The sequence below is a fragment of the Mandrillus leucophaeus genome, unplaced genomic scaffold (assembly GCF_000951045.1).
Source record: "Mandrillus leucophaeus isolate KB7577 unplaced genomic scaffold, Mleu.le_1.0 Scaffold79, whole genome shotgun sequence".
NCBI classification, from domain to species: Eukaryota; Metazoa; Chordata; class Mammalia; order Primates; family Cercopithecidae; genus Mandrillus; species Mandrillus leucophaeus.
In genome coordinates this window covers 3,005,745-3,026,032 of record NW_012108585.1, presented here as the reverse complement: position 1 = coordinate 3,026,032, position 20,288 = coordinate 3,005,745, and the positions used below count along the sequence as shown (strand labels likewise).

General features: G+C 46.8%; 1 protein-coding gene across 3 annotated transcripts in view; it reads right to left on the bottom strand.

The window, feature by feature from the left end:
- Nucleotides 1-20,288, bottom strand: part of CACNA1C (calcium channel, voltage-dependent, L type, alpha 1C subunit) — a 775,650-nt gene that overhangs the window by 29,102 nt on the left and 726,260 nt on the right. For all 3 annotated transcript variants that reach the window (XM_011967155.1, XM_011967154.1, XM_011967153.1), the window contains 7 exons: nt 17,373-17,501; nt 15,209-15,274; nt 13,857-13,948; nt 3,990-4,155; nt 3,272-3,399; nt 2,183-2,279; nt 7-109 (listed from right to left, as the gene is read on the bottom strand). In XM_011967155.1, coding sequence (XP_011822545.1) covers nt 7-109; nt 2,183-2,279; nt 3,272-3,399; nt 3,990-4,155; nt 13,857-13,948; nt 15,209-15,274; nt 17,373-17,501 — 781 coding nt within the window. The remainder of the gene's footprint in view (nt 1-6; nt 110-2,182; nt 2,280-3,271; nt 3,400-3,989; nt 4,156-13,856; nt 13,949-15,208; nt 15,275-17,372; nt 17,502-20,288) is intronic.

Sequence of the window (20,288 nt, the reverse complement as noted above, 5' to 3'; positions counted from 1 at the left end):
CCTTACCTTCTGTTTTGATCCTCAGGGCTGTCCTGACCAGGGCAAACAGGGTGGCATTGAACATGACCGTCCCGTCGCTGTTCAGAGGCATGTTCATGGAGACCAGGCGCTGCAGGGGAAGGGGAGCAAAGCCGGTGATGACGGCAGGTGGTGCTTAGGGGACCACAGAACACCGTGGCAGAGTGATATGGTTTGGATCTGTGTCCCCGCCCAAATCTCATGTTGAACTGTAATCCCCAGAATTGGAGGTGGGGCCTGATGGAAGGTGATTGCATCATGGGGTGGATTTCTCATAAACGGTTTGGTGCCATCCCCTTGGTGAGTGGGTTCTCATGAGATCTGTTTAAGTGTGTGGTCCGTCCCCCTTCTCTCTTGCTCCCTGTCTCTCCATGTGATGCACCTGCCTCCCCTTTGCCTTCCACCATGATTGGAAGCTTTCTGAGGCCTCCTCAGAAGCAGAATGTTAGTGCCAAGCTTCCTGTACAGCCTGCTGAACTGTGGGCCAATTAAACCTGTTTTCTTATAAATCACCCAGTCTCGGGTATTTCTTTATAGCAGTGCAAGGATGGCCTCACACAGAGGATGCTGGGGGAGACACGCAGCTTGTGTGGGTGTTGTTGGAGTGGACAGCGAGGGAATGATCCCTGAAGCATTCCAGGGAGAATCTTGCCTTTGCCACAACCACTTGTGACTCTCCTCACAGAGTGGGAGAGGTATGACATTTGTCCTCAGTAGACCTTCACTTCCACAGAACGATGTGAAGGCCACCCAACCTTGTGCCCTGCTCGAAAGTCTGCTCAGGCGTGCAGGTGTGCTCTCCAGTGGCAGCAGAGACCGGCTGCACGCCAGCACATGCTGGGAGCCCACCTGCCAGGCAGCATTCGCCCACAGCCCAGAGAAGAGAAGGGATCACAGGAGCTTTGCCTGCGGGAGATGCTACATGTCCTCTCTGTGTATTGCCAAATACGCTTCTGCATCAAGCTGGAGCAGAAGCCTGCTGACACTGGATAGTGCTGTCTTGCCCTCTTCTTTCCTAGCGCACCCCCAGAACAGGCTTCCCTGGCACTGAGCTCTGGTGTGGGGCCTTCAGCATGCACTGGGTCACGATGAGCAAGCGCGGTGTGAAGCTCACCACGGCATCCATGCCGAGGGCATGCTCAAGGGGGCTATTCGTCAGCTCACACGGTGACCTCCTGCTAATCTCAGTGTCTAGAAGGGTTACACTTTTCCTGAGTGACCAGATCTTGGTGAGTCTCATGGATGGTGTGAACTGTATCGCGGCCACTGGAAAGTTTCGCACCCAGGCCTCCGCCTGCCCAGGCCCATCCGGAGGCCACAACGGATGCACCTTAGCCCCCTCCAGGCTGCACCCCTGCCCACCCTCACCTTGCATGGTGTTTGTACCTTGCATTTATTTTATACTCCTTTTTTTCTGATATTTTCTATATCCTTGGAAATCTCTTAAAATCTGTTTTTTTTGAGTAGAGGCACAAATGAGAAGAAACTCAGTAAACAGAGCACAAGTAGAAGGTTCTGTGTTCCCTCAATCTGCGTTTTCCATGAGTGGATTCTCACAGAGCCGAATCCTCCTGCCATCTGAGTTTCCTCCTCTCTCCAGCCCTCTGGTCTCCTTTCGCCCACCTCTCTGTCAGCTCATTACTGCCCCAACAAGGAGTGCAGAATGGCCACAGAAGAGAGGAGGGGAGAAATGGAAATGACACTTTCTTTTTTTGGGGTCATGGTCTCACTAAGGAATCTGAGGAAAGTGAGAGATCCTCCCCTGGGACACTTTGTATTTTAGTGATTTTGTGTACAATTTTAGGACTCGCAGACCCCTGAAGTCAATGCCTGGGCTTTCTAATTGCCCTCCACCTCCAGGAAAAGAACGCCTAACCCCTCTAGCCTAGGCTGGGGAGTCTCCCACCCCAGGATGCCCGGATGGTGCAGTGGGATGGGCTGAAAAAGTCCTTTATCCAGGACTGGATCCCTGGTTCGCTGGGACAGGAGGCATTCACTCCGTTATTCCCTTATAGAGTCTGAGAATTTAGAGCTGGAAGGATCCTTAAAATGTAATCTTTAGGCACATACACTAGTATGTTCATTCCCTTAAAGGATCACAAGAAATGGGCACTTCGCCTCCCCTATTTTCCCTCTTCCTCCCATGAACCCGGTTATCTCTTACTTTGCAAGCCACGCGGTGAGGGCACAGCTTCCCAAAACCTAGTGGAGGCTGAATCCGCCGGAGGAGGGTCACCACATCCAGGTGTTTGATACGACCCCTAGAAGAGGAAGGAGGGGAGGGACAGGGTATCAGAGAGCCATGGTCTCTGCCAGCAGCGCAGGACGCATGCACCTGAGGGGTGGGGCCCACTCACATGGGCAACACGGCACTGTGTGGTGGCACCATTAGTCACACTCAGTGCAGAGCTGCAGAATTGCATGGCACAGCCCCAAACCAATATACATATACATGTGTTTAGGTTTTAATGAATACTTTTCTGCCCATGCTATGTTCAAAGTGGAAGGGATTTTAGCAGTGCAACGGAATTCTCAATACATACTTGCTGACTGAATGAACTAACCTTCTGACCAAAAGGTATTTACTGAGGGTCAGCCCAATGTGATTGATCTTTAGACCAGAAGCAGGAATGGAGTTGACATTTTCCCCGGCCCTGTGTATCCTAACTTGAACACTTAACTAGTTATTCCTGATACTAGAATTTCCTGTCCTTCCATTCAACTGAATGGAATGTAGTAGACATATTCTTTTCTTTCTTTTTTTTTTTTTTTTTTTTTTTTTAAGATGGAGTCTTGCTTTGTTGCCCAGGCTGGAGTGCAGTAGTGCAATCTCAGCTCACTGCAACCTCCGCCTCCCGGATTCAGGCAATTCTCGTGCCTTGGCCTCCCGAGTAGCTGGGATTATAGGCATGTGCCACTATATCCGGCTAATTTTTGTATTTTTAGTAGAGATGGGGGTTTACCATGTTGGCCAGGCTGGTCTTGAACTCCTGGCCTCAAATGATTCACCCATCTCAGCCTCCCAAAGTGCTGGGATTCCAGGCATGAGCCACCGCACCCAGCCTAGTAGATATATTCTTGACTTAATTGAAGGTGCCAGGCCTCCTCCTGCTGGCAAACCCCGGGGTTTGATGCAGTTTGGTGTTTCTAATTGATCCACCCAGTGCTGGCCAACCGTGAGCCCCTCCTGCAGGTATGGTCGGCGATACCCTCTCTCAGCTTAGGGAATCAGGCCTTCCCTCTGGGAACTTACTTGGCTTCAGGGTCATACTCTGCCCAGATTCTTTTAAACTCGTCCAGGTGGTGGGGACCAAGGATGGACCAGTCCCTTGTCAGGTAGTCAAAGTTGTCCATGATGACAGCTACAAAGAGGTTGATGATCTGCGGGGAACAGTACAATGAGGTGCTGGGAGAAGATCTTCCTACACACCTGCCTCTGGAACCCCCTTGCCAGCCAGGGCCCACGGATGGCAGAAGCCAACATTTCTAAAGACCGGTAATCCATCCTACCAGCCTTAGAACCTGGGTCTCTTGGACATAAACTTGACACAGCTTCCCTGAGAGTTGTGTGTGATGAACCCACATCACAAGCTGGACAGCTTCCCTCCTACTGAGCTGCTGGGCAAGGCTGCGCAGGACAGAGGGGACTTTATCCCCTTGTCCTCACTCCTCAGAAAGATGCCAAAAAAGTATAGTTCTTTCTAGGCCTCCACATGTCCCCTGTGTCCTCTGGGACAATGCCAGCGTGACAAGAGCCAAGAATGGACAAGCAAGATGCTGGTGGAGCTCACTCTGGCCCAGGGCTTTCTGCCTTTCTCTCCATGTGGCTGGACACTCCTGCCAACTTAGCCTTCCCAAGCCAGCTCCTCTGATGGGGTTGCCCTGACCGTGAGCTGCAGAGACGGAGGGTTCAGGCTGCCCTGGAACTGGGCACTCATGGCTGCTGGCTGTTGAGTTCCCCCTTGGCTTACCAGGAAGGCACAGAGCATGTAGAAGCTGATGAAGTAGAAGACGGCAAAGCTGCTGCCACAGGGTGTCTCACCCTCCGTGCTGTTGCCGGGCTCGGACTCCGGGGCACACTTCTTGCCTGGCATGCAGGCCAGCATGATGTCCTGCCAGGCCTCCCCGGTGGCACACCTACGGGGGAGGGAGAGCCACATCCATGCAGCCCATCCTACAGACACCAAGGAGGGTGCTCTGCATCCCTCCCCGCTTGTCCCTTTCCTCCTTCCCCAGAGGGAATCACTAAAATGAACTTGATGTTCATCATTCCCCGAATGCTCTGATAGGTTCGCTAAATATGCAAACACATGGCATTATTTTGAAGATTTTACATTTTATATACACAGTAACAAACTGCACCTTTTCCGAAAACTTGCTGTTTTTGCAATCCACATGATGTTTTTGAGACTTAGCCTTTTGGATGTATTTTAGTTCCAGTTCATTCACCTTAACTGCTGTATAGGAGTATGCTCTATGAACTTACCGTAAAAAAATCCACCGTCCTGTTAAGGAATATTTAGGTTTTTCACTTTTTTCTTTTACTAGTACAAAAAACACTGCAATAAACGTGCAGATTTATATCTTGGGTATCCACTTAGAAGTGGAATTGCCAGTTAAAGTACATGTGTCTTCATTTTTACTAGATATTCCTTGAACTCGAAGGGTTTGTCCAACTTAGACTCCTATTACCAGTGTAGGAGAAATGACACTACAAACTCATCTGTTCATTAGTGAATTGTTTTAAATGATGCTCGTAAAATTCGTGTGAGATAATATGTCATTGCTGTTTTAATTTGGTTATAAAATGATTAGTGGGTTGAGAATTTAGATTTTATCTTCCATTAAATTGCATGTTCGTGTTTTTGCTTGTTTGATTCAGGATGTCTTCTTGTTCGATTGTAGGGTGCTTAAGATATTCTATTCTCTATTCTTTTTAAAAATTTTCAATAGTTTTTGGGGGAACAGGTGGTTTTTGCTTGCACGGACAAGTTCTTTAGTGGTGATTTCTGAGATTTTGGTGCACCCATCACCCAAGCAATAGCCTTTTGTCCCTGACCATCCTCCCACCCTTCCTCGAGTCCCCAAAGTCCATTACATCATTTTGCAAATGGTGCTGCTATAAACGTGTGTGTGCATGTGTCTCTTTCATATAATGACTTCTTCCCCTTTGGGTAGATACCCAGGAGTGGGATTGCTGGAGGGAATAGTAGTTCTACTTTTACTTCTTTAAGGAATCTCCATACTGTTTTCCACAGTGGTTGTATTAGTTTACATTCCCACCGGCAGGGTAAAAGTGTTCCCTTTTCACCACATCCATACCAACATCTATTATTTTTTATTTTTTAAATTACAGCCATTCTTGCAGGAGTAAGGTGGTGTCTCATGGTGGTTTCATGTCTATTCTTAATCCTTTGTTAGTTATATGCATCAGAAATAGCTTCTTCCAATTTGTGGCTTATCTCTGGCATTATTTATGACGTATTTTGGTAAATCTAAGTTTTGCATTTCAATGAGGTCAAATTTATAGTTTTTCCTCTATGTTTTGTGCTTTTTGCATCTTGTTTAAAAAATCATTCTCTGTTTTAGGTCATAAAGACGTTCTTTTCTATGTTCTTCTAAAGGTTCTAAGGTTTTGTTTTTCACAGTAACTTACTAACCTGAAATTTATTTTCATGTTTGATATGAGGTAGAAATACGCTTTTATTTTTCTCTGTATAGATAAGTCATTTTACTAATACTATTTATTGAATAGTACATCTTTACCTACTTAATTGAAATATTTCTTCTGCCATAAGTTGTATTTCCATAGGTGTGTAGGTTGTGTTCTAGCCTTTCCATTCCATTCCTTAGGTTTATTTGTTTATCTTGGTACAGAAGTACTGTGTTGTCTTCATAGTAAGTTGCCTTATGGTAAGTCCTGCCCTTTCACAGTGCAGGAGTCCTTCCAACCTGTTGTTCTTCAACATTTGTCTTGGCTATTCAGTTTCCTTTTCTATTCCACAGACACAGTAGAGTCAGTTCCAGGCTCTATGAGTAATCCTGTTGGGAGTCTTATTAGAATTGCACTGGGATGTCGATTAACTTGGGGAATCCTGACATCTTTATGATATTAAGTCTCCTGGTCAGAAATGTGGCATATCCTTCCTTTTATTTTGTTGTACATTTAAAATGGTATAGTTTCAACATTATATTTTAAAAGCTATATCCGTTTGCTGCTGATATAGAGGGAATACAATTGATGTCATATTATGGAATATTTGCTGAACTCTCCTATTAGTTTTAGCAATTTTCTGTAATTTTTCTTGTATATACACACAGGCAATCAATTTTTTTGGCATTTAATTTTGTTTCTCCCTCTCGAATTCTTATCCTTTGATTTATTTTTCTTGTCTTATTTTATTGGGTAAGAGTTATAAAGTAATAGTACTGAAAAAGTGACAGCATAAGATCTTGTCTATTACATTTACTAATTAGTTATTGCCAGCACAGGAAAAAATTATTTTTCTTTGTTAATCTTTTAATCTTCCACTTTATTAATTCTATTGTCATAAAAGGTTTTTAGTTAATTTGCATAGATTTTCTACTTGAATTAGCCTGTCGTCTGCAAACAATGGCAGTTATGTGTACATATTTTCATATTTATAACTGCTTGCTTTTTTCTCTTTTTCTTATTGGCATTAGCTTTGTGTTAGTCTTATGGGATGAGTGAAGAGGTTTTCTACAACTTTCTGTTCCTGGAAAGTTTATATAACAATGGAATGATCCACTCCTTGATAGTCTGGTAGACCTCACAAATAAAAATATTGAATCTTGGGTCTTTTCAAAGGCTAAATTTTTGACTACCTTTTCAATTTCTGTTGTAGTTTTTTTTTTTTAATTCTTTTTTTTTTTTTTTCTTGAGACGGAGTCTTGCTCTGTCCCCGAGACTGGAGTGCAGTGGCCGGATCTCGGCTCACTGCAAGCTCCGCCTCCCGGGTTTACGCCATTCTCCTGCCTCAGCCTCCCGAGTAGCTGGGACTACAGGCGCCGCCACCTCGCCCGGCTATTTTTTTGTATTTTTTTACTAGAGACGGGGTTTCACCGGGTTAGCCAGGATGGTCTCGATCTCCTGACCTCGTGATCCGCCCGTCTCGGCCTCCCAAAGTGCTGGGATTACAGGCTTGAGCCACCGCGCCCGGCCTTTTTTTTAATTCTTAAGGTAATTTTATAATTCTTATTTTCTACATAAAAGCATCTGCTTCATTTAGGTTTTCAAATAGATTGGCACAAATTTGTTCATGATGTTCTCTGTCTTCTTTTTTGAAGTCTGATATTATTCGTCTGCTACTCTTAGAAAAATCTTGTGTGTGTGTGTATGTGTTTAGAGATGGGATATCACTTCGTCACCCAGGCTACAGTGCAGTGGAGCCATCTTAGCTCACTGTAACCTCAAACTCCTGGGCCCAAGTGATCCTCCCGCCACAGATTCTCAAGTAGCTGGGACTATGGCAACACAGCTATTAGCTGGCGCATGGCACCACACCTGGCTAATATTTTTATTTTTATTCTTAGAGATGGGGTTTTGCTATGTTGCCCAGGCTGGTCTCATACTCCTGGTCTTAATTGATCCTCCCACCTCAGCCTCCCAAATTGTTGGGATTACAGGTGTGAGCTGCCATGCCTGGTGAAAATCTTATTTTTGATAGACTCAGAAGCTCTCAGTGAACATAGCCTCTACGTCTTGGAAATCTGTTCCTGGCATTTTTCTTTGGTCTCCTTCATTCTCTTGGCCAAAAGTTCAGCATATTGTTTAACCTCTTCCTTATATTTATTTATTTATTTGGAGACAGAGTCTTGCTCTGTCACCGAGGCTGGAGTGCAGTGGCACAATCTCAGCTCACCGCAACTTCCACCTCCCAGGTTCAAGCGATTGTCCTGTCTCAGCCTCCCGAGTAGCTGGGATTACACGTGCCTGCCACTGCGCCCGGCTAATTTTTGTATTTTTAGTAGAGACAGGTTTCACCGTATTGGCCAGGCTGGTCTCGAACTCCTGACCTCATGATCCACCTGCCTCAGCCTCCCAAAGTGCTGGGATTACAGGTGTGAGCCACCGCGCCCAGCCTTACTTATTTTTATTTTTATTTTAGTGTCCTGTTTCTTCAGAGCAATATGTCAGCATTTGTGTTGCAGGACATGTGGAGTAAGAAGATGCCGAGTCTTGGGTGCTTTGGTTCTAGGTTCCTGATATCCTTTGTTTAGGGGCTTACTCACTAGTGGACATCATCTTTACATGGAATGAAAAGTTATTAGACTGTGCCATCTCTTTTGGACCTCAGGTGAAAAGGCACAGTAGTATCAGTCAGTCTAGTCTTTCTCTCTCCCCTATCATCTTTTTTTACAAAAACCAAATTAAGAAGTCAGATTGGCACTCACAATGCAACCCTGAACAATCTGTGCTTTCCTTCTGCAGTTCCCCTTGGTCTGTAACAGAATGCCCCATATGCAGTAGCAGGTGGACACAACCACAGGTCAGGACACACTCCTTCACAGGGAAACCTCGCGGGTCATTTGTACCATTGATCTGACCCTCATAAGCCTTCCATTCTTCACCCAGAGTGGCACCGGTGACTTCTGAGGCCATATGCTTCTCATAAAAGGTCTGGTTTGCATCCACTGTCCACTTCAATGAGTCTCTGGCAGCCACTGGCTGAGAAGGAGACCTTCTGCTTCATCTTGAAGCAGCTGATCACCTCTGAGGTGCCACAAAACAGAGGCATGAAATTCTCTTATCACTCTAAAAATCACTTCCACACCTGTAATTACGTTGCTTTTTGCATTCCTGATGTTGTTGTTGATTTTTTTTTTTAATTGGATTTGATGGTTTGTCTGTTTATTGGTCTTTTCAAAGGATCAGCTTTAGGGTTTATTGATAAAATCCATAATTTATTAATTTATGCTTTTACTTTAAAAATGCGTTCCTTCATATTCTGGGATTATTTTACTATTCTTTCTCCCATCTTTTGGCTTATTTAATATACATCTTTTTAAATAAATATAAATAAATTTTAGGCTCTGAATTTTTTTCTTTGGTGTTGATTGATGCATCTCATACATTTCAGATATGGTGCTCTGGCTCTCGTTTCTAAGTACAGTCCTGTGTCACTTAACAATGGGGAGATGCACGGTTAGGCAATTCTGTTGTTGTGCAAACAGCATACAGTGGATTCACACAAACCTAGATGCCACAGCTATTACACACCTCAGCTCTACGGCACAGCCCACTGCTCCTAGGCTTCAAGCCTATACAGCATGTGACTGTACCGAATATTGCAGGCAACCGGAACACAATGGTAAGTATTTGTGTATCTAAACATACCTAAACACTGAGAAGGAGTAGTAAAATAGGCACAGTAAAAAAGATTCAAAGATGGTGCACCTGTAGAGGGCACATACCATGAATGGAGCTTGCAGGACTGAAAGTTGTTGTGGGTGGGGCAGTGAATGAGTGGTGAGTGAATGTGAAGGCCTAGGACATGACCGCACACTGCCGTACACCACTGGAGACTAGAAACACTATACACTTAGGCTACACACATTTATAAAAAGTACTTTTCTTTCTTCAGTAATAAATTAACTTCAGCTTAATGTAACATTTTTACTTTATAAGTTTTTTAATTTTTTTAGCTTTTGGACTTTTCTGTAATAACGCAACTTAAAACACACATTGTAGAGCTGTACAAAATATTTTTCTTTATATCCTTATTTTGTTTTTTTTTTCTTTTCCTTTTTTTTTTTTGTTTTTTTTTTTTTTTTTAAATCTAAGACACAACCCCACACATTAGCCTAGGCCTACACAGGGTCAGGATCATCAGTATCACTGTCTTCCACTCCCACATCTTGTCCCATTGGAAGGTCTTCCGGGACAGTAACACGCATGGAGCTGTCATCTCCTATGATAACAATGTTTTCTTCTGGAATACCTCCTGCAGGACCTGCCTAAGGCTGTTTTACGGTTAACTTAAAAAAAATAAGTAGAAGCAGTACACTGCAAAATAATGATAAAAGTATAGTGCAGTAAAGATATAGACCAGTGACACAGTCCTTTATTCTCATTATCAAATATTATGTACTGTACATAATTGTATAAGCTATACTTTTTTTTTTTTTTTGAGACAGAGTCTCGCTCTGTCGCCCAGGCTGGAGTGCAGTGGCTGGATCTCAGCTCACTGCAAGCTCCGCCTCCCGGGTTTACGCCATTCTCCTGCCTCAGCCTCCCGAGTAGCTGGGACTACAGGCGCCCGCCACCTCGCCCGGCTAGTTTTTTGTATTTTTTTTTTTAGTAAAGATGGGGTTTCACCATGTTAGCCAGGATAGTCTCGAGCTCCTGACCTCGTGATCTGCCCGTCTCGGCCTCCCAAAGTGCTGGGATTACAGGCTTCAGCCACCGCGCCTGGCCTAATTTTATATTTTTAATAGAGATGGGTTTTCACCCTGTTGGCCAAGCTGGTCTCGAACTCCTGACTTCAGGTAGTTTGCCTGCCTTGGCCTCCCCAAGTGCTGGGATTACAGGCGTGAGCCACTGTGCCCGGCCAAGCTATACTTTCATACGACTGGCAGCACCACGAACACCTGAGTGAGGCACTGCGCTGGGTGATGATGTATGGCGTCACTGGGTGATAGGAATTTTTCAGCTCCATTGTAATTTTAAGCAGACTGTCATTGGCTGAAATGTCATCATGTGGCACATGACTGCAGATGGTAGTTTCAGCTTTGAGTCACTAAGAAGAGTGCCAAAATTTTAAGTAGATTTTGGAGAGGTTATTGTTTTTATGGCTAATTTCTAATTTTGCTATATCAAAGTAAGAGCAGTTTTAGAATTTGTTAAATTCTTTGCGACTTAAATGTTGGCTAATTGTTGTGAATGTTTCTGGGGCGTTTAAAAAGAATGTGGTTTTTTGGCCATTTATTGAGTATAAATCTGTAAGATCAAGTCTGTTACTTGTATTACTTAGATATTCTTTACCCTTTTTTCTATTTTGGTCTATTTGATCTGTCATGCTCTACTACCTGTATTAAATCTTCCACTGTGTGTGTGTGTGTGTGTGTTCTCCTTATACTTCTATCAATATGTAATTGATACATTTCCAAACTATATTGTTAGGCTCATGTAGTTTTATGACTGTTACATATTTTTGATGGATTATACCCTTTATCAGCATAAAATCCCTCTCTGTCTTGTTTAATGCCTTTCACCTGGAATTCTATTTCTTCTGCTACTGCTATTATTACATCTACATTGTGGGCCTTACATGGTATTCATTTTTCCATCCTTTTATTTTCATTTTCTTTAGGTCATTTTGTTTTACTATACCTGTTATAAACAGGCTAGAGCTAGATTTTTTAAAGCCAGCATCAGAGTATCTATCTTTTAATAGTGAACTTTAGCTCAATAAGTTTAGTAATTATCTTTGTTCTTATTCCTGCCATCTCCTTTTATTATTCTAATTTTCATGTTTTATTTATTTATTTTTCTACTTTTGCTTTACCTTCCTTTTGCTGAATTGCTAAGTTTTCTTTATCTACTTTTTCCTCTAGTGGTTTGGAATGTATACATTCCATTTCTATTTTTTTAGTGATTGACCTTTAAGTATTTAACGTATATATTTATACACACTTTTCCCTTAGTTATGTACAGAATTAAACAGTATCTATTCTTATCCCCAAACAAGAGAAGAATCTTAGCGTGGTTTCATGTTTCTAATTCTTCTACCACCTCACTTCCTACCTTGTTGAGGTAACATAAAATATTACTTCCAAATTGTCATTAAGGTTTTGTACATTTTCCCCTTAACAATTATGTAGATTTTATATAAACTTTATAATGTCCTTGTTCAAAACTCACAACTATAAACTTCATTATTTTTTACTCATATCATTACTCTGCTCATTCTATTTCTTTGATTTGTTTTTCATTCTGTGGAAGTACAGCCTGAGTAATTGCTTCAAGGAAGACTTATGTGGGGCAGTAAACTTTATGGGTTCTTAAACACTTGGAAATGTATTTTGCTTGGCTACTTGAATGCTGATTAGACTGCAGATACAGGGCCAGGTTCAAGAATACATTTTCCTCATAATTTTGAACATATTATTCCATTGTCTTCTATTACATATATACTTTTGTTAATGAAAAGTCTAATGCTAATAATGATTTTCAAAGTAATTCCCTTTTTTCCTTTTTGGCAACACTATTAAAGAAGCTGTTCTTTCTCCATTCTGTGTTCTTGGCACCTTTGTCAAAAATCAATTGGCTGTAAATGAGTGGGTTCATTTCTCAGGTTTCTATCCTGAGCCATTGCTCTATGTGTCTGTTTTCATGCCAGTACCATGCTGTTTTGGTTACTATAGCTTTGTAACAGATTTTGATATCAGGCAGTGTGGTGCCTCCAGCTTTGTTCTTCTTGCTCAAGATTGCTTTGGCTATTCAGGGTCTTTTGTGGTTCCGTATGAATTTTAGGATTGTTTTTTTCCATTTTCATAAAAAATGACATTGGCATTTTGATAGGAATTGCATTGAATTTGTAGATTGTTTTGTGTAGTACTGTCATTTTAACAATAGTAATTATTCTAATTCATGAACACAAGATATCTTTCCATTTATTTGTGTCACAACTATTTCTTTTATCAATGTTTTATAAGTTCTCAGTTTATAGATCATTAAATTTTTTCCTAAGTATTTTAGTTTTTTGTTGCTATTGTAAAAGGGGCTGATTTCTTAATCTCTCTTTCAGATAGTTCATTGTTAGTGTAAATAAATGCTACTCATTCTTGTGTGTTGATTTTGTGTCCTGCAACTTTACTGAATTAGTTTATCAGTTGTAATAGATTTTGGTGATCTTTAGGATTTTCTATACATAAGATCACATCATCAGCAAACAGAAAATTTCACTTGTTCCTATTTGGATAACTTTTTAAAATTTGTCTAATTGCTCTGGCTAGGACTTCCAGTATTATCATGTTGAATAGAAGTGGTGAGAGTGGGCATCTTTGTCTTGTTCCTCATCTTAAAGGAAAAGCTTTCAACTTTTCACCACTAAGTGTGATGTTAGCTGTGGCCTTGTCATATGTGGCCTTTATTGTGTTGCAGTACGTTCCTTCTATGCCTAATTTGTTGAGAGTTTTTGTCGTGAAAGGATGTTGAATTTTGTCAAGTGCTTTTCTGCATCTATTGAGATGATCATGTGGGTCTTTTTTCCCTCATTCTGTTAATATAGTGTATTACACTTATTGATGTGCATATGTTGAACCATCCTTGCATCCCTGGAATGAAACCCAGTTGATCATGATGTATCATCTTTTTCATGTACTGCTGGATTCAGTTTGCTAGTATTGTGTTGAGGATTAAATAAGGATGACGCCAGTGCATGTGGACATAAGCATCCAGCACAGCAAATGGCACAGACAGGTGCTGGTATAGTGATAGATATCCGTACTTATTGGACGAGAAAACTGAGGTTCAGAGAAGTTAGATGTCTCGCTCAAGGTCGCAAAGCATGTTGGCAGGTTGGCTTTGGGCCTGTTCAGACTCCAAGCAAGGCTGCTTTCAGCATGTGACTTTTGCTCCCCTAATGGTTTTGGCTGGTTTCCAGCAGGTGTGCCAGTGCATAGTGTGTTTCTCTGTGGAAAGTTATCATAAATGACAATGGACCCACTGGCCTCCTTGTCAGGCAGACACCAAGCACACATCCTCTCCCTTCCTACTCCCTAAGAAACAGTTCCCTTTCATTCTACCACCAGGCCACAGTGTGGCACCACGCAGGTGTGTGTGTATCTGTGCACCTGTGTCCTCAGGGACCCACCTGAAGAGGAGCAGCACAGCCTGGGGGAAGGTCTGAAAGTTGTTGTTCCGGTTGATCTCTGTGGTATCATTCAGGGCAATTTTCCCAAACACCTAGGAGAGGGAAGGAAGAGGTGTTTAGTGATTTGTGGACAGAGAGGATCCTAATTTCCCACCATTGTTCAGTGGTCTCTTCAGGGGTCTCAGGTGTCCCTGGAACTGGCTGCCACAAGCTGAATAGTTTTCCCATGCAACCTGGCAGGCACCTGCTGCCCCACCCGGCCCCTGCGCACAATCCCCATACTGGACAAGCATGAGAATCAAAGAGCCCACAGCCTCAGGCAGGTCCCTACAGCCCGGTGGGAGCTGGGGCTGAGAGTGCTGGATGCTGGGACAGGGACCCTGCTTCTGACAGAACACAGGATGCACTGTGTTATTTTCTTTGCTATTTCAGCGCTGCACGCCCAAGCACTCTTTCAAATTTAGTTCTTGCATTTCGGAGTGATGTGGAGTGAGTGATCTGGGGCTAGGGCAGGCTTCATTCATTCCTGAAATCCCTTTTTTTTCCTGGTCTTTTAAAGCTGTGCTTATCTTAGAAACTGCCACCGTTATCAGGTATCAAGGTAGCTCTTTTAGTCTCAAAAGGTTTTGGCAACTGAATCTTGGGTCTTTCTGCGATGAGTAAGTAGGGGACTTCCTGGAGGAGCGGCCAAGGAAATGCTCTGGGCCACTGTGGGCGTCCTGCCAGGTTTGACCTTGGGACCTCAAGCTGGAGCCCGGAGACGGGAATGGAGAGCTCCAGGTTTGTGGTGAAAGGTGCAGTGGGCACCTGGGAGGGGAGGCCCCAGAAAACTGCTGCACGTTTGATGTGGTGAGCCTTGTGTTGATTTTGCCCTTCCTTGCTTCCTTCTTCTTTCCTCCCTCCCTCTCAGTCATTAGCTTCCAATGAATCTGGTTGGGGTAATTCTCAGGCCCATCAGACCTGGACACAAACAGGGGTGCTGGGCAGACACACCTTGCTGCTGTTTCTTGAGAAGGGGCTGCGTCTCTCCCGAGGCCCCTTGCATAACTCAGGAGTGTCTTTCCTCTACCAAGAGCAGAACCCAGGCCTCGGGGAGGGAAGCTCTCTGGGCTGTGTATTCTGTACCTGGCCACTCTCCTGTTACCTACAGGAGATCCATTTGGGGAAAGTTCCCATTCCTGTGGCTTTTTGGGCCTCAGAAAATGGAAGAGGAGGGAGAGGGACAGTCAGGAATGAAAGGGAGAAGGGAGGGAGGAAGGCGTGAGGGAATGTGGTGCTGGGAACTGGGAAGAGACAGAGCAGGAGAGGAGGAGAGCAGGAGGCCAGGAGCCCCGTGATGGGAGCCTCCCTACCTGCATCCCGATCACCGCGTAGATGAAGAACAGCATCACGATCAGGAGGGCCACATAGGGCAGGGCCTGGAAGGAAGTGCAGGAGACTCCCATGAGGCCGGAGTGCAGAGGCCAGCTGGGCCCCTTCCCAGGGAGCGCCGCATCCCTGTCTCTGCGGCCATCAGCTATTGCCCGGTTTGGGCTGGGGGACACTTCCAAGAGTCCCACAGGACTACGGGGAACCTGGGGGAAGGTCTGAGAAACCGGAACTGACTTCCCATTTCAGCTGGGTTTTCAAAGCAGGCCGCAGAGTAACCACATAGTGCGACACTCCCTGGGCAAAACAATCAAGAAAGAGCAAAGCCGCCTCCGACTACACACGTGCGGAATGTTGGTACGAGGCGGGAGAAATCGTGGACAGCACCCAGCTGACTGTGGTTACCTGTGGAGGAGTGGGGTAGTGGCAGGTTACACCCTTCCTTCACACAGCTTCATTCTATCCCACTAGTTGTAGTGAGCGGGTATTACTATTGCAATGAAAACATTTAATAAGGAAAAATTTAAAAGAAAGATCATGGGTTCAAATCCTGTTTTTGCCACTTTCTGTCTATGAGAGCTGGGGCACTTCTCTGAGCTTCAGTCTCCTCATCAGAAAAATGGAAATAATAATAATGACCTCTCAGAGGTTTTGTGGTTTAAATGATTTAAGGCCTATAAAGTGCTTAGTGCACGCCTTGCACAGAGTTGGGTTCCATACATACTATTCGCTTAATGCATTATCTGCCTGGCAACTAGGACGACTAAATTTCCAGAGCCCCCAACACTTCTAGGGAGAGGCCACGGTCCCCGGGATGGGAGGCCCGGCCCGTGTTCCCAGGCGCTGCTTCAGCCGCCACCGGTCACTAGAGGGTGCAGCCAGAGCAGGCGCCCGCTCGCTGCCTGGCCCGAACGCCTGTGCCACCGTCAGGCCCTCGCAGTCACCCAGTCTGCGTCTCTTCCCAGACCCGGGAGATGTCGGGGGGCAGGGCGAGTATGGCCACTCACAGCCATGGGTTCCGCGTGCACCCAAGTGCAGTCAGTGGCAGTCCTGCTTCCACTGGGGCCTACTTTTTCGAATCCCCAGAGCCTGCGCCGACCCGGGCTGGGAGTGCAGGAGCCCCAGCTCACCATTAGGCGGGGGTCAGCCCTGGCGGCTCAGAGGAAGCCTGGCCATTGGGAGCTCCCTTGAGAGCCTTGGATGGTCAGTCCCTGGCTGGAGGCTGCCCGGGACAGAGCGGGGATGGGCATCTTTCCTCTGGCTACAGCTATAGCCATGGGCACACCAGACCAGGCCCAGGCACGCCCTGTCCCCAGGCGGGGACTGGCCGGGGTGGGGCACACAAAGGAGCTTCCCTGACAGATTCTGGTCTGGGGAAGGCTGAGAGCGGCCCCTCCATGGTGGGAGAGAAGCCTGTGTTCCGCCAGCCCAGGGAAGCATAAACCGCCTTCAGGGGTTCAGCACTCATCTGGGGGAAGTCAAGTGGCCCAGCAGCTTTGCTTCTCCTAACTTCAACCCTACAAAGGCTCCTCCGAGCTGGCAGGGGCTGATTGTCATTCTGTTTTAACGGGAAAACAGTGGCTGAGAAAAGGAACGCATCACGTGGCCAGGCAGTCCTGGGCCCATTCAAAAGGCCTGTCTAGCCGAGTGGAGGACACCAGGGTCCTGCGACTCTGGCCGAGGACATAACAGGTGCTGTCAGCAGATGCTGCTGAAATGCCTGCGGGGAGGAGGGTGATGGGCCAGATTCTGAAAATGCTGAATTCGAAGGGCAGTAGCGGTCACCAGGTTGTCCAGGCCCATGTTTTTCAGGTTTGTTCCTTACCACAAAACCCCTTGGTCCAGTAAATTCTTGTGGAGAAAGACATAAATGATGGTTAAAAGTAAGGCAGACCCTTTCCGCCTCCCCGTAGCTCCCATCCCTCCTTTACCACCTGGCCTTCTCGGGCTCTGAGCCTGCCTTGGAAACCACACGCTTCGTCTAAGCCTCTCAGTGCGGAAACAGGGAGCCAGGTAGAGCAGCCGAGTTCCGCCACACAGAGGAAGGAGCAGGGCCCCAGAGTGGAGGGCTCCTCCCTGTGCCAGCTGTGTTCTGGGCCAGGCGGCAGCCCTGGGATCCCCAGGCCGCAGGACATGAGGGGCGGCTACCTGGAAGGACTTGATGAAGGTCCACAGCAGCGTCCGGATGCCCTCCCCGCGGCTCAGCAGCTTCACCAGGCGCATGACCCGGAATAGGCGGAAGAAGGTGATGGAGATGCGCGAGTTTTCCTCTGCGTTCTGGAACCCGTCGGCAACAGGAGGTGCAGTTAGCACAGCAAGAGGGGGGTGAGAACAGAAGGGCCCCTCCGAGAAATACAGACCTCAGTGGCAGTGGCAGAAGGCAGGCCAGGGTTTGCTGCACTAGACTTACCCCTCAGCTGGGAGGGCAGCCGCCCACTGTAACGAGTGGACAGCTCAGTCCACTCTCTGTAGAGCTAGACCGTGCCCAGGCCGCTGGGCTGTGCTCCTGTGTTTTTACTCTCCCCACTTCCCCTTCATTCCTAGTTCTTAATGCCCTGGGTGGAGGAACAGACAACTCCATCAGGAACTACCACAAGCTTTGGAATCGTGTAGGCCCAGAGCCAGTTGCCCTGGGAGCCCCTGCCTCTGCAGTGCTGAGGAAGCAGCCCTAGCCTCTCTCCCGTTTGTCTGGGCAGAGAGTCCTGCATCCTAAGTGGAGCCCAGCACTCTTTGAGGACATGGGTTGGTGGATGGCCTCTCTCCCAGCTGTGGGTATGTGTGCATTTGAGGCCCTCTGAAGGGGCCTCATGCCCCAGCTGCTTGGGACTCCAGCACTTCCCTTGTATCACCTCCTTCTACTTTCCACAGCCCCTGTCCCAAAGGGAGGGATTAGGGGGCTACTCAGTGCTGGAGAGGGTCTGGTTTGCAGCCCTTGCTCTGAAGCTGTTGCCCTCCTACTCCCCTCTGCCCTGGGGCCTCTAGGAGGCTCCAACCCTCCAGGCTGTACAAAACCCTGGAAGGGAGAGGGGCAGCATAAGAGAGGGGAGGCCTCCCTTGCAAGTGATGCTCCTGCAGATGGTCTCCCTCAGGGGCCCTGGGGAAGGGGAAAGGGAAGGTGAAGGGGAGGAAGGGTGGAGTGCAGGCCAAGGTGAGTGGAGGTGGGGAAGGAAAGGGAAGGTGAAGGGCAGGAAGGGTGGAGTGAAGGCCAAGGTGAGTGGAGGTGGGGAAGGAAAGGGAAGGTGAAGGGCAGGAAGGGTGGAGTGAAGGCCAAGGTGAGTGGAGGTGGGGAAGGGGAAAGGGAAGGAAGGGTGGAGTGCAGGCCAAGGTGAGTGGAGGTGGGGAAGGAAAGGGAAGGTGAAGGGGAGGAAGGGCAGAGTGCAGGTCAAGGTGAGTGGAGGTGCTTGGGCTGCTGCTGTTGGACCTGGGGGAACCTGGGGGCTTGGGCACATGCCTGGCCAGGGCTCAGGACAGGCTGCCCTGCCATCCTCTGCCTCCAAACCTGAGAACATGAGCTGACTCCCCACTTGTTCCTCCTTCTGCCCACACCGGCCTGGTGAGCAGGAACCTAGGAGGGAGCCACTGCCAAATCCGGAGCTAGTGCAGCTCACCCAGCCCTGCGGGCACCGGGAGAGAATGGACCCTCGGGGCTTCCTGTTACTGTTCCCATCCACACCTCCCTGAGGTGGGAGGTCTCAGGTTGTTACTGGGGCCACCTGGGCCCTCCCCACTCCTTGCTTTACCTTGCCTTTTATCTTGAATTATTTCTAGGTCAGACTCTCCCTGGCAATATCCAGCGCTAAAGCCCTTCTAACTGCACTGCCTGCTCTGGCTGACCCTGGTGTGACATCAGAGGCCGCTTCCCTCACTATGCAGGACAGGAGATTATGAGGGAGGCAGGGAGACCTGGAGGCAGCCACCACTCTGCACACAAGCAAGCCAGAGACCCCTCCTGCTTTCCAGACCTTCCAGACAGGAGAAGAGCAAAAATATTTCTTATGTTTCAAAATCAGAGCTGCCTCAGTTCCTCCTAAGGCTCCCATTGCCCTCAAGGCAGGGGACAGACTGGTGGGTCTCAGGACCTGCTGCACGGGTACCTGAGGGGCTGGGTCGAGAGCTGCAGGCAGCAGCCCTGTCCTGCCCTGGGCTCTGCCCTGCCTGTGTGTTCTGAAGCCTTTGATGCCCTTAATCTCTGTATTTCTATCACCTGTGTATCTACTTGAAATTCTGTTTTCACTCCTTAAAAGGAGGTTGTGTTCCCCCAGAGGAGTATGCAGAGGAGGCTTAGGATTTTATAACTCAGCTGTCAGTTCCACCATGTTCGAGAAAGGAGAAAAAAAAGAAAGCACAAGCTTAAGTGGAGAACTTCAGCTCCAAGTGTCAGGAGTTTGAGAAGTTGGTGCCACAGGGGCATCTGGATCTGCTCAGTTAAAAAAACAAAACAAACAAACAAAAAAAGAAAACACCAAACACCAAGCTTGCAGTGTGAATTCCATTCCACTGTTCAGAACCCTCCCCTGTGGCTGCAGTTTCCTAACGCTGCTGGAGACGGGGAACAAACACGTTGCCATTTGGACACACCAATTTGCTCTAATAAACCAAATGACAATGCAAAAAAGAGGCAGATCCAGACGGCTGATCCAGGAAGCAGCGTCCCCAGGAAGCGGGGTAGAGCACCCCGGGCTCAGCCTTTCCTGTGGCAGCCTTGCCTGGCCCTGCCTGGCTGCACTGGCGAACACATCAACCCACCCAAGCTTGCCTCGGTCTGTGGACTTTGCGGCTTGGTCAGTCAACCCCACTGGTCCTTCTAAAAACTCATACTTGGCCCGGTTTGAAATGCGTAACGGCAGCCTTTTGGAGGAGCCTGGGCCAAGGAGGCTTCAAGGTCACACTGAATGGCGTCTCTTTTATCACGTTAGCCAAAGCGAATCAGAGACTCCTACCACAGGAGTGATCCAATCAACGGAGCTCGTTTTTCTGCTTCCAGCTTGCTGCAGAACAGTGGCTGTAGCCTAATTTTAATGGACTTCAGGAATTTAGAAAAATGCAAGGGGTAGCAAGGTTGGA